The sequence below is a fragment of the Entamoeba dispar genome, genomic scaffold (assembly GCF_000209125.1).
Source record: "Entamoeba dispar SAW760 scf_1105229463657 genomic scaffold, whole genome shotgun sequence".
Classification (NCBI taxonomy): Eukaryota; Evosea; order Mastigamoebida; family Endamoebidae; genus Entamoeba; species Entamoeba dispar.
The window spans coordinates 9236-22798 of NW_001855802.1; the positions used below are offsets into that span (position 1 = coordinate 9236).

The following is a 13563-nucleotide window of genomic DNA, read 5'->3' on the forward strand; positions in this document are numbered from 1 at the left end:
GAAATGAAGTTAATCAAATAGAATAAAATGATAAAGAAATGATAAAATAATAAAGAAGATAAAAACAAGAAAACACAATAAATAATAAAAGAATGAAGTTGAAAATAATAATTAAAATAAAGAGAATATATAATCAAAAGAACAATAAATAAATGTAGTTTTAAAATAAATAATAAATGATATATAATAATAACACAATGAGAATAATAAATAATATAAACAAAAGAAATGATAAATAAAGAAATAAAACAAAAGAAGATATAACAAGAAATGAATAAACACAATAATAACAAATAAATACAAATGAATATAAATTAAATACGATATTCAATATGAAAATAAAAGAATAAATAAAATAACATATCAAATTAATGAATAATAAAATCAATACAATCAAATAATCAAACAAATAAATAATAAAATAACATAATATAATAATGAATATTCAATAATAATTCATCAATCATTAAATTATAACAATACAATGATATTTATAATGTAAATTAATTATAAATGATTTTATTGAATTCTGATAACACATTACAAATAAAATCATAAATAAAAATACAAAGAATTTCAAATAAAATGATTATCATTTGTGAATATGTTTGTATTTAATCATTGTTATAAATGTTAAAATAAATAATTAGGTTTTAAGATAAATTACATCCTTTGTCTTTATTGTTTTCTTTTGTTCAACTTTTAAATAAGTTCTCAGTGCCTCTTCAACAATAAAATCAACGTCATCTTTCTCTGAATTACACCACTCAATGTACTCAACTGCACTAATTCTTTTAGCCATCACCTCTCCTTGTTCATCTGATTTTAAAGTAATTCCTTGTTCAGCCAAACCGTTAATTTTTTCAGGGTTTTTTCTTACTTTAGTACAACTAACAACAAGAATGATAGGTGCGTCTTGACAATAACATTCAATATCATGTTTCCATATTGTTTCCACATGATTATATGAATCTGAGTCAATAATAGAAAACAAAACAATAAAAACATCAGTATCTGGATATGACAATGATCTTATCTGATAAATTCTTCATACTCTTGAGTAGAAATCATACAAAGTATTATTAATACCATCAATAATGACATAGATCATTCTATCCATATCATTCAATGTTGTATTCTCTCCTTGAGGAATCTCACCATTGTAAATTGCAATAAGATCATTTTTCAACACGATTATTTCATATAGTAACACAGTTGCACTTCAACTCAATGAACTAGATATTTATTTTTTAGTCTATTTTTTATTTTTCTAATATTCCAAAAATCATTTGAATATTATTGTTTTGTTTATTCAACAACAAAGTTAGAACATGGTTCATTTGATTAAAAGAAATACATTTTGAGAATTCAGATGAATGTTGAAGTTGAGTGTAACTCAAAAAACTATAACTAAATTTAATGAAAAGTGATGCATAAAACATCATAGAATATTAAACAACTATAACAAAAGAATGAGAAATCAATATAACCAACAAATATAAATGATAGAAGAATAAGTGAAAGTAAATATTAATTGTAATAAGAAATACATTAATTATCATCATATTCATTATATTTTCATTCATCACTTCATTCATTTTCATCATCATATGTATTTTATCAATAAATCAAATAGAAACAATCATATTATCATAGAAATAATTCACATAATAAAGAACAAAGAAGATATAAACAATATCAAAATAATCAACAAAAACAAATAAGAAATAAATGAAATGATAGAAATAATAAAAGAGAATCAAATTGAATATAAAAGAAAGAAGAAAGTAATTTGTATTATTAATTTCAATGAATGAAAGTAATCAAATAAATGAAAATATGATGTAAACAATGTTTTTGAATTTGTAATAAAAGAAATACAGTGAATTAAGATAAAATAGAGAATTAATATATGTAGAAATAAATACTGTAATATTAACAATAAATTAATACAAAATAAATCAGTAGAATATTACATCTATTAAAATAATAAATTGATTACAATAAGGCACGTCAAATAACTATTACTAAAAAACATGAAAGACCTAATGTTTTATAAATCAGTTAAAATAATGTGTTAGAAGAAGAATATCCTAATACTAGTGTTTTTGAAATAAACTCTAAGATAGAAATGAAATGTATTGATATCAATTCAAAAACAATTCAAAACAATCATAAAGCCGATACGTATATTAGTAATAAACAATTTTTATAATCCATTTTATGATTTAGTCCAGTTAACTATTATTTGAGTTATTTTTTTTCACCCAATAAAAAGAATTACATCTCCACAGTGTTACTCTAAGAGATTGAGCACTGAATATTTTACATAATACAAGTAATTTTTAATGACTTTTAAAATAAAAGAAGGGATAATGAGATACGTTGAAAATAACAGAAGAAAATTGAATAAAAAATTAGAAACAATAAAAATAAACTCAAAAAAAAACTGATAATCCATTTTAAGATGCTTGACTTCTTTATTACACTTACTCATCCAGGACATATTCTAGGTGAACCTATTCAAGGGTTTGTCACTGTCACCACAAACTCTCCTACTTTTATTAAAGGAATAACTGTATTTGTTGAAGGAATATTCCACACACATTATACTGAAACAATAACAACCACTGAAACAGATAAAAATGGACGTCAATTTCAAACTACTCGTGAAGTTGAAACACCGATAACTACAGTCATTTATTCTTCACCAAAGTATCCAGTTCTTGAAGAACTCCATAACCACAATATTGCTTTGACTACTGAATTAGCACCTGGAAGTTATAGTTATCCATTTGTTATGCAATTACCAAAAGGAATCCCATCGTCATGCTTTTTTAATGATCGTGATGTTAATGTACAGTATATGATTCGTTGTGAATTAATAAAGAAAAATGGTTCAAAAACTAGATCTAATGGATTTGTGATTCCATTGTGTGTCAATCCAGATTACCATTTACCTCGACCACGTGTATTTTGTGATAATAGTAGTGGTGCAAATATTCAATTAACATTAAGTGATGACACTCCATCTGTTGGTGATATAGTTCAAATGACATTACAATGTACTAACCTATTACGTGACCAATTAGAACTAAAAGCAAGTTTTGTTGCTACTCACAACTATAAAAATACGAATGTTAATTTCCGTTCTTCAGAATTTGTATTTCAACCAATTTTAATGCATTCAACATCAACTTTAGTTGGTTCATTAACTATTCCATTAAACCTTCCAACTACTACACATTCTGGAGAATTTTCTATTAACACTTATATCAACATTCATGGCAAAGCTGGTAGAAAAACTATTAACATTTTATTCCCTATTGAAATTGGATATGATATTAAAGGGCCACAACTTATGACAGAACGTTCTCGTTTATTTGGTGGAAGAAGAGACTTCACCAAAACAACAGGATTTTATGGACCTCATTTTAGAATGCCACCATCATATCAAACAGTAGTTAATAGAGCACTTGCACCTGGTATTGAACAAATATTAACTGTTGATCAACAACCATATTATGTTTCTCATTTTACAAGACAAACAAGTCTTACTCCAGATATGAATAATCCCTGTGCACTTCCATACCCAATTTATAATGCTGCTATGTTACCTCCAGGATGGTCAATTGGACAAGATTATGGAGAATGGTATTTCATTGACCATAATACCCAAACTACATCATGGATTGATCCACGTCCATTAGAACAAAGAATTATTCCACATATTGCTCAAGGGAAAGAAGCGAGATTTGAAGTTGAGATTGTTAAAGCTATTGGACTTCCAGTATTAGGATGGGGATGTCCAGATCCATATGCATGTGTTTGGGATAATAATGAAAAATGGATTAAAACCAATACACAAAGTAATTCATTAGATCCTGTATTTACAAAGAACAACAAAATTAGTATTATTGTTAGTAAGGAAAGAACAAATGTTGTTGTATATTTATATGACTATCATAGAATTGGATGGGATGTATTTATGGGAGCTGTTAATTTTGATTTACAATATTTCCCACCAGATGTTATTATTCAAGATTGGTATCAATTAAGTAATTTTGGAAATAAAAGTACAGCAGTAACTGGAAAAGTGTTATTAAAAGTTTGTTATAAAGTTGGACAATCAAATGAAATACCAACTGTAATAATTAATGGACATTCTCCATTATATCGTGATTATTATCCTGATACTTGTGTAGTTAGAGATCAAATTAAAAAACAAAATGAATTAAGAAAAAAGAAGAAGATGAGGGAAAATCCAATGATGGATTATGAAGGTCATATCATTTGTATGACGCCATTCCTTTAATTAAAGAATATTCTTATTCATTATTTTATTTTTAAATAATAAAAAATAAATATTTCATTGTATTATTAAAGATTTCTTTAATATTTTTGAGGAGTGTTGAAGATTTTGGAGAAGAATAAAAGAGACAAAAACTTGTGTGGAACTTTTTATTTTAACAATTTGTTTCAATTCAAATCATCAAATTTATTTTAATTAATCGAAATTATTTTTGTCATGATATTTCAAAGATTTCTTTCAAAAAAAAAAGATGTAATTTTATTGCGGAATCCTCTTCTGAGCCTAGTTTATAAAAAATTCAGGAAATTTCGGTTTTTTTTTGGAGTAATTCACTAAATTTTTATATCTTCTTATCTTTATGAAAGCAAATAGGAGTTTCTCCATATTGTTTAGTCCTTCACAAAAATAAAGATTGACGTTATCACCCCCTATTTCTTTGTTCTATTTTCATTTATTATTTGAACTAGATTTCACTAAATTTGTTTTTTACTATGAATAGAGCAATAAGAAGCTTATCAGCACAAGTGATTTGTGAATCTCTTGAAAGTGAAAGTGCATCAGAAGGATGTTTTGATGTTTTCTCAATTGCTGAAGTTAGTGAATATCAATCATTTGGTCCTTCAAATGGATATGAGTCTTCTGAAGAAGAAGAAGAAGAAATCAATCAACCCCTTTATAAAGATACACCCATTTTTCAGGTTCCTCATCCTCGATGTTACAATACACGTTTTTAAACAAAAACATGTAATGTAGTGTTTATTAAATGACTGTTTTATTTTTCTTATTATTTTATTTTTATATTATTATGTTATATATAACAATAATGTCAAAAATAGTTAAAGAAGATAAAAAAATAACAAAAACATTCAAAAATAATAAAAATAATAAAAAGAATAATAAAAAATAGTAAAAAATCAACCCTAAAATTTAATTTTTTATGATTGAATCATCTCAAAAAGTGAAAGAACACCAACATGGCTCGTAGAACAAAGAAGGTAGGAATTGTAGGTAAATACGGAACTAGATATGGTGCTTCACTTCGTAAAGTTATTAAGAAGATTGAAATTGCCCAACACTCCAAATATGTTTGCCCATTCTGCTGCAAAGAGGCTGTCAGAAGAACTGCTTGTGGAATTTGGGAATGTAAAGGTTGTGGAAAACAAATTGCTGGTGGAGCTTATACTCTTTCCACTATTTCAGGTGCTACAGTTAGAAGCACAGTTAGAAGATTGAGAGATGCTAAAAATTCCCAATAAATAATTTTGGTGTTTCAATATTTCTGAATTTTTTTTTCTTTTAATTTTAATAAAAATAAATAAAACAAAAAATTAATGATTTAGAACATTGGAACCATATCACCAAATGATCTTCTAAAGAAATTACAACTCTTTGGATCCATTCTGCAAGTAACATCAAGTACTCTTCTATATTTATCCATAACATGATAATTTCTTTCAAACTTTTTAGCCATACCTTTAACAGTTTGTTTAACCATTTTACCTTCAATACGTTTTTCAAGATTTTTCTTTAAATTAGCTTGTTTTTTATTATATCTTTTAACAATTTTCTTTGATTCATATTTAACTTTAGAACGCATTTTATCAGCAATTTTTTTACAAACTTTTTTAGTAATTCTTAAATGTTTACATGTTCTTTTAATTTCTTTAGCAACAGCACGTTGGAATTTTTTAGCATTATATCTGTGGTCATGTTTTAATACATTAATTTTTGAATCAATAATATTCATTGCTTTAATAATTCTTTTTTCATTAGCAATAGCAATTTTTTCTTTATAAATCTTTTTAATAGCAGCTTTAACCTTTTTAGCATTATCAAGTTTTCTTAAAATAATGTTTTGTTTAACTGCACGAGAAACAATTGCTTTTCTAACTTCTTTTGATTTGTTAATAACAGTTTTTAATTCTGCTGTTAATTGAACTTTTTGTTTAGGGTCTTGTGTTTGTCTAAGTTTATAAATTAATTGAATAATTTTATTCTTTAAAATCTTAAACATTTGTTTTTGATTAGCAATACGTTTTTCTGCTGCAATAATTCTCTTTTTATATGATGATGCTCTTTTAACATGTAACTTTTTCATCATGGCTCTTCTTAATGCTCGTGCTCTTTGTTTACGAGCAAATCTCCTTCTATGCATTTCTTTTAATCTTTGAACTCTTCTTCTTTTAACTTCTTGTTGTTTTCTCCATCTTCTCATTTGTCTCTTCCAATTTCTGAGCCAATGTCTTCTTAACCACCAATTTCTGTAATGCCAAAAATGTCTATGTCTTCTTCTGCGTCTTTTATCATCATCGTCATCTTCTTCTAGCTCATATTCTCCATCATCTTCATTATCATCATTTAATTCATTATCTTCTTCATTTGTTTCATACTCATTTTCAATTTCATATTTATTTTCTAATGTGGATTCATCGTCTGCTAATGAAATAGCAACAAAAAGTGTAAGTAATACAATTAGAAGTGTTTTCATTTTTGAGAAAAATTATGAAATTAGTTCTTTTTTTCAGTTCTTTTATTGATTTTACTTTTTTCTCTTTTTTATGAATAATTTATTTCTGTTACATATAACAATAATATTAAAAAAATTATTTTGAAAAAGTTTATGGATTAATCCACTGATTATGTATTCAATAATTATCTTATAATATGTTAGTTAATTCTTTTTTAAAGAAATAGAATGAGTAATGTTGTTATGAGATATTTTTAACATCAACAATCATATATATTGAAGCAAATAGAAGGAAATCTTCATTGAATAAAAAAAAGATTCTTAAGACATATAACGTAATTCATTATAATCAAAAATTATATAGACTCTTCAGTCTAATCAAAAGAAACAATAATATTTCATACAGAAATACAAAAAAAAACATTTAAAGAAATAAGTTCATAAATAATTATAAACAATATTTAATATTTATTATATAATTTTAATTTCATAATATTATTTATACTTTTTTTGAAATATATTTCATAAATTTTAATGTAAAATATAAAGAGAAAAAATGATGACGAAATATTTAAATAACGAGTTAATTAGAATAAACGAGAATGTCGCAAATCATGTAATTTCTTTATAATTTCATTAACTTCTTTTTCCATTTCTTCTGCTATTTCTTGTTGAATTTCATAAGGAAGACGTTCATATAATTCACATAAATCACCATCTACTGTATCTTTTACAGGAACCATTGAACTTCTAAAAGAGATATGATTTCTATCAGTCAAATTTGTCCAGTGAACTCTCATATGCATTTCAAGGTGTTGATAAAAATCAATATCATTCTGATTTTGTAATGGAATTAATGCAGATAATCCACCCATAAAATTACTATAAAGAAAAATACTTGGAGCTCCTGGTATTAATGAACATTGAGCAAAAGAAGTTGCTATATCTCCAATAAAGAATTGAGTAGCTGTAACCATTTTATAATTTGATCCTTCGTATATTGTTTTATGTGGTTGAAGTAAAGTAGAAAATGGACTTAATGCTTTTTCTTCAATTTCTTTTGGTAGTTGATACATAAAAATTTCTCCAAATTTATCTGATGCAAGAACGGTTGATTGATTTAATGGTGCTGCAGTAACAACCCATCTTGGTAATGAATCAGCATAAATATCAAATTTATGATTAATTTGATTGTATCTAATTAAGTTAAATCCATCTGAAATTCCTGTTAATAAAATTGTTTCTCCAATTACATGAAGTTGTGCAACATCAGAAGCAAGTTGTCTTTTTTCTGCTTTTTTAAGAAGAGACTTTAGACCAATGTCATATAACCTTAATACATTTCCAACTCCAGCTAATACCATTCCTTTAAACTCTGCAAAAGCACGTACAGGATATTCTACTTTTGTTGAATAACAATAATTAATTGAATGTTCATTAATTATATATACTTGAATTTCACTTGATTTCCATTGAATTGGTCGAGTTTTATATGATTCAATTACTCCAACGATTAAGTACGTTTGATTTTTTGATATTGACCGTACAACACATCCAGCAGTTGGATGTTTATTATTATCAAAATCAATAAATTGAATTAATTCATCTTGGCTTGCATCTAAAATATGAATACCACCAACCCAATTACCTTCATTTGTTTGAATAATTTCATTACCAACTTTACAAGAATTATTATCACCTTCAAGAATATATAATAAAGGAATTGTTGGATGAGTAATAATTTTTCTTGGTGTGTATGATAATTGAATGTTTTTTCCAGTAAGAGATGAAGAAGTTGATTCAATAGTAATAATTTTCATAACCTTTTCACAAATAATAGCGATAGCATTATCAACAAATGGAACTAAAATTCCACATGCAAGAGTTGTATTTTGAATATTAAGTGGTGTTGTTTTAATTTTAGTTCCATTTTTATATGATAATAATGATCTTCCACTAATAGCTAATACTGAATCTTCTCCACAATCTTTAACATTTGATAAAGTAACTGGTCTTGAACCAACAAAGTTTAGAGAAGATTCATTAATTTCACCACTAATAGGATCATAAGTACTTCTTCCTAATAATCCATTTGATAAACCAGCAAATAAATAAGATTTATTATCAATGATATTAAATGTTAATGAATTAACAGAACAATCATATGTTTGTAATGAAACACGAGATAATGCTTTTGTAGTTTCATTTGGAATTAAAGATAATAAATGAACACTACCATCAACACAACCAATAGCACAATGTTGAGAAGGATGAAATTGGTCAAGAGCTAATGCAGTAATTTTTGCTAAATTTTCTTTTCTTTCCATTGTTAATAAATGACCACTTTGATATTGGAAATAAATTAAAGCAGTTTGGTTATTTTTTTCAACAGAAACAATTAATTCCGAACCATTACAAGATGCACAAACATATTTTTGATTTTCAGTAATAAATTGTTGAATTGGTTCAGAATAAACAATAATTCTATCAGTCATAACTTGAAGAAATGTTCCATCAGATAACATAGATACTAATAAACTTGGAGTTGATAATAAAATTGGAGTTGTATTACATTCACTCATTTCATCTTCAGTAATTTTTAATAATGTAGTAATATTTGAATAACTTATTGCTAAATATTGATGATATTCATCTGTTTCTTTTTTAAGTGGCCAAACACTAATTGGAATAGCAGGAAGTTCAATTTCTACTGCATCAAGAGTATTTAATTGATTTTTTAATATTTTAATTGTACTTTGATTTCCTTTACCACAAAATGCATACATTTTTGTTGTGTCTTGTGAAGAAGTTGCAGGTGCAACTTTTAAATCAATTAAAGGTGCTAATGATTTAAATCTATAAAATTCTTCTAAATTCAATATTTCTTCATGACGTTCAAATTCTAATCTACCATTTTTTTCTAATGGAACATTTATATTTTCCATTGAAATAATATTATATAATATTGAATCTCCATACTCTCCAATACATAATAAATGTCCTCGTTTAGAAAATTGAAGAGAAAGTGCAATTGGTATTGAGTCGAAATATCTTATATGAATATTATCTAATTGACCTTTTTCTTTTGTATCAAATAATAACTGAAAAAGATCTCCAAATTCACTTTGAAGTAATACAAAATGTTTTCCTTTATGAGTCCTCATCACATGAGATGTAATTAAAGTTGAATGAGTATTCGATTGATTATGATATTTAGGAATTGGAATACACACTTTATCATGTCCGATATTAAACCATGTAATTTTGTCTTCTGAACAAATAAAAATACCATAATGACACTCTTCATTTAATGATAAAATAGGAATTAAATAATTTGATGTTGGGTCAATTGGTTCTGCAACTTTTCTAATAACATGATTAAGTCCAAGATCTAATTCATAAAGTACAACGTATTTCTTAATAATACGATGTTCAATATGTGATAAATATTGTTCATTATAATCAACTTCTATTGTTGCAAATATTGGATTATCATATCCAACATTTAATGCAATAATATTATAACATATAGTATTACTTTTATGTGCTTCTAATGGAGAAGAAATAGTAATTTTTCCATTATTATCTCTATTAAATATATAAACTAATTTTTGTTTTTCAATTGCACCAATCATTGCAGCTCTTCCCATTGGATCTGAACAAATATACTCTCCAGGAACTACTCTTCGAATTCCACTTTTACCAAATATTTCATTACAAATTGGAATTAATTTGTTTTGTTCAAAAGAATATCCTAATAATGTTATTGAACCACTATCTGATCCAATAAGAATATAGTCTTTAGCTTCAGATCCAATCCTTATTTTACATATACTTCTAATCATACAAAATACACTCTCTTGAAGTAATAATGATACTTGATCATTTTCATTAATTCGATAAAGTTCAATAGTTGTTTGTGACCTCACAAGGAGAAGTTCAATAGCCCCATTCCCACTAAAATCTCCAAATAATGAATGAGTAATTTTACCAGTATTTTCAAGAGAGAGATTAATGAAATTCATAATATTCACTTTTAAGTTTTAAGTTAAAAAAAAAAAAGAAAAATAAAAAATATTAAAATAAAAGAAAAACACAATTAATACCATTCAATTAAAAACAATTCTTTAATATAACCCTCTTGTTCAAAGTATTTATCAAAATTAAAATAAGGATTATCATATTCACAATATTTCTCTGTGAATTTACTGTTAATAACAAATTTAAAAGTATCTTGTAAAGTAATAAATCCTCTTGAAACAAATACATTATGAGTATATTCATCAAGGGCTGAAATAATTAAAGACTTATCATTAAGTTGACGTGAATGAAGTCTAAAAGGAGAACAATTATAAGAATTAAGAAGATTAAAAACAAAATGATAATGACAATTTAAATAAACATGTCCAGTTGAAGGTTGGCTTGGAATTGGTGGACGATAAAAACAACCAAAAATTGAATTTTTTGTTTCAAATAATGCCATAACATTTGACTTATTTTTTATTGAATTTTGAACACCTTTTTTAGATAAGCCATCTCTAGAAGAACGATAAAGAACTCGATAATTCATATGTTCAGACCATTGTTGAAGAAATAATAAGTGAGAATGAGAAATTGGAAGTAATGTCATTAAATCATTAGAATTAATTGTATTTGGATGAACTTTTAATGCAAAGTCATTTAACGTTTGAAGAAAATTACGAACACTTTGAATTTCATGTGATTGAACAGGTAATAAAGATTCATTTGATTTTATCTTCATTTCAATTGATTTTTTTAAATTATTATTTTGAATAGAAGGTTGTTGTGAATATTCACAATGATTACAATGAATATGAATAATACCAAAATTATTAATTTCAACTTTCATTTATTTGAATTAATTTTTACTTTAGTTTTTTATAAGTTTATATTTTAACCTCCATTTATTATAAATTAGTTTTACATTATAATAATAATATTATTTATTATAAATTAATCTATTTTTTCTTCATTAAATTTAAAAAAGATGAATCTTAATTCTATTCATCTAATGCAAATTTATATCACTAATTATGGTATTATTAATTTTCATTGTCAACAATTTAATTCTAATTCAGTTGACCATTCACAAAATTTAATAACTAAAATCAATCAAGAAAACCAATCACAAAAAAAATTAATGGAAACTGAACCAATAACTATAGAACCATTAAAAGCAATGGAAATTACAACTCCAAATGAAGTTCAACAAATGAAAAAATTTTTAAATACATTAAGTCAATTTAGTGAACAAAGTAAATCAATTTTAACAGCAACTACATTACCAGAAATTTTACCAATTGGAGAATATGAAATAGAATTATTAAAAAAATGGTCAAATAAAACACAATATCAAATTATTTATCGTGCAACAAAAGACGGATTAAATAAAAGAACTTTAATGAAAAAAATGTTCAGGTCATAAAAATGTTTATTTCCTTATGAAATATGATGGTGATAATGTTTTTGCTATGTACTATGGAAATACTATTCCTCAACAACCTTCTGCTGGACCTGCTTATCTTGATGCAACAAATCATTTTCTTGCATTATTAAAACATTCATCAGGGATAACTCCATTTACAATGAAACGTTTTAATATAACTGATAGAACATTTGTTGTTGGTGCATCAGATGAATACGTTGATAGAGTAATTGCATGTATTGGATTCTTATATACACGAAGTAATTATTCATATTATTTTGGTGATACTACATTATATTATTATTGTGTTGAAGATCGTTCATTTAATTTTAAAAATTACTTTCCAAGAGAAGGATATTTTACTGAATTTGTTGCTGTGGAAATGAATTAAAATAGTTTTTGTTTATTATCTTTTTTGTTAGATTATTTTTGATAATATAAAATTACAACTATCAAATACTTAACTGATATACCTTCTTTGTATTGTTTTGATAATAGATATTTTCTCTTATCCCTTTTCAATAAAATTGACTTTTTAAATATGAACAAAACCATTTTATCCTTTATAACAAAAATATTAAAACAACAAAGTGAAAACAAATAAGAAAAAAAAAAAATTGGAAATTAGATTTTCAAAACCAATCTGATTATGTCACAGATAATCTATGAAGAAGATTCATAAAAAAGGAAGAAATACACAAAAAATTCTAACAACCACAAAAAATGTTTAGTGAAAATGTCTAAATATAGGAAAAATAATTTGGTTTTGGATCTTCCAGGGTAAGACAATTGTACAAACAGATCTTTAAATGAAGTAGAAACACTTAGGACATTAATATGCAATCAAAATATAGTGAGTATTTGATTAAAGAAAGGTCATTTGAAAGTTTAAGTGCTTCTGAAGGGGTGTGTGAAAATTATAATGATGAAATGTCATGTGTTAGTTCTATTCATGAGTTGTCAGACATATCGGAATATTGTAGTGCTGATAAAGAAGTGTATAATATTATATCTGGGAATATAGATTTTTCGTTTCATGAAGAATATGTTTCCCGATGTGAAAACCCTGGTTTTTAACAAGTAACCAAAAACGAAAATTTGTTTTATAGATAAAAGATTTATTAATTTATTTTACTTTTAGATTTGTAAGAACAATCATCGTTTTATTTTGATAAAAAATGAAATACAAATCAAATGGATTTGAAATTGGCACACAAAAGAATTCAAACCATTTTATTTTATTACTATAGTAATGTGATAATTATGAAAGATATAGAATATAATGAAATAATAATAAAAATAAATATTATAATGAAATAGTTTAAATAATATTAATAA

The 13563-nt window shown here is 25.2% G+C and overlaps 6 protein-coding genes across 6 annotated transcripts, besides 23 other annotated features; 3 read left to right on the forward strand and 3 right to left on the reverse strand.

The window, feature by feature from the left end:
• Positions 1-11: 11 nt before the first annotated feature.
• Positions 12-153: a microsatellite.
• Positions 56-249: a microsatellite.
• Positions 115-300: a microsatellite.
• A 36-nt stretch (positions 301-336) lies between these two features.
• Positions 337-425: a microsatellite.
• Position 426: 1 nt separating this feature from the next.
• Positions 427-524: a sequence feature (AT_rich).
• Positions 525-1430: 906 nt separating this feature from the next.
• Positions 1431-1573: a repeat region.
• Positions 1574-1576: 3 nt separating this feature from the next.
• Positions 1577-1769: a repeat region.
• Positions 1718-1952: a repeat region.
• Positions 1886-2178: a repeat region.
• Positions 2179-2467: 289 nt separating this feature from the next.
• EDI_055450 (uncharacterized protein) lies at positions 2468-4315 on the forward strand (the record flags this gene model as incomplete). The annotated part of the gene is made up of 1 exon (XM_001741212.1): positions 2468-4315. One exon carries the CDS (start codon positions 2468-2470, stop codon positions 4313-4315), a length of 1848 nt encoding a protein of 615 aa, XP_001741264.1.
• Positions 4311-4403: a sequence feature (AT_rich).
• A 679-nt stretch (positions 4404-5082) lies between these two features.
• Positions 5083-5119: a sequence feature (AT_rich).
• Positions 5120-5126: 7 nt separating this feature from the next.
• Positions 5127-5225: a microsatellite.
• Positions 5226-5594: 369 nt separating this feature from the next.
• Positions 5595-5645: a sequence feature (AT_rich).
• A 3-nt stretch (positions 5646-5648) lies between these two features.
• On the reverse strand, positions 5649-6800 carry EDI_055460 (uncharacterized protein; the record flags this gene model as incomplete). The annotated part of the gene is made up of 1 exon (XM_001741213.1): positions 5649-6800. The coding sequence occupies one exon, from the start codon at positions 6798-6800 to the stop codon at positions 5649-5651; it is 1152 nt and encodes a 383-aa protein (XP_001741265.1).
• Positions 6282-6317: a sequence feature (AT_rich).
• Positions 6597-6729: a microsatellite.
• Positions 6613-6691: a microsatellite.
• A 99-nt stretch (positions 6801-6899) lies between the features above and the next one.
• Positions 6900-6922: a sequence feature (AT_rich).
• A 297-nt stretch (positions 6923-7219) lies between these two features.
• Positions 7220-7327: a sequence feature (AT_rich).
• Positions 7328-7366: 39 nt separating this feature from the next.
• Positions 7367-10804, reverse strand: EDI_055470 (pre-mRNA-splicing factor rse-1, putative; the record flags this gene model as incomplete). Its single annotated transcript, XM_001741214.1, has 1 exon — positions 7367-10804. One exon carries the CDS (start codon positions 10802-10804, stop codon positions 7367-7369), a length of 3438 nt encoding a protein of 1145 aa, XP_001741266.1.
• Positions 9502-9530: a sequence feature (AT_rich).
• A 25-nt stretch (positions 10805-10829) lies between the features above and the next one.
• Positions 10830-10873: a microsatellite.
• Positions 10874-10878: 5 nt separating this feature from the next.
• EDI_055480 (uncharacterized protein) lies at positions 10879-11649 on the reverse strand (the record flags this gene model as incomplete). Its single annotated transcript, XM_001741215.1, has 1 exon — positions 10879-11649. The coding sequence occupies one exon, from the start codon at positions 11647-11649 to the stop codon at positions 10879-10881; it is 771 nt and encodes a 256-aa protein (XP_001741267.1).
• Positions 11550-11570: a sequence feature (AT_rich).
• Positions 11626-11786: a sequence feature (AT_rich).
• A 1-nt stretch (position 11787) lies between these two features.
• On the forward strand, positions 11788-12225 carry EDI_055490 (uncharacterized protein; the record flags this gene model as incomplete). Its single annotated transcript, XM_001741216.1, has 1 exon — positions 11788-12225. One exon carries the CDS (start codon positions 11788-11790, stop codon positions 12223-12225), a length of 438 nt encoding a protein of 145 aa, XP_001741268.1.
• Positions 12226-12241: 16 nt separating this feature from the next.
• Positions 12242-12616, forward strand: EDI_055500 (uncharacterized protein; the record flags this gene model as incomplete). Its single annotated transcript, XM_001741217.1, has 1 exon — positions 12242-12616. The coding sequence occupies one exon, from the start codon at positions 12242-12244 to the stop codon at positions 12614-12616; it is 375 nt and encodes a 124-aa protein (XP_001741269.1).
• An 888-nt stretch (positions 12617-13504) lies between these two features.
• Positions 13505-13563: a microsatellite.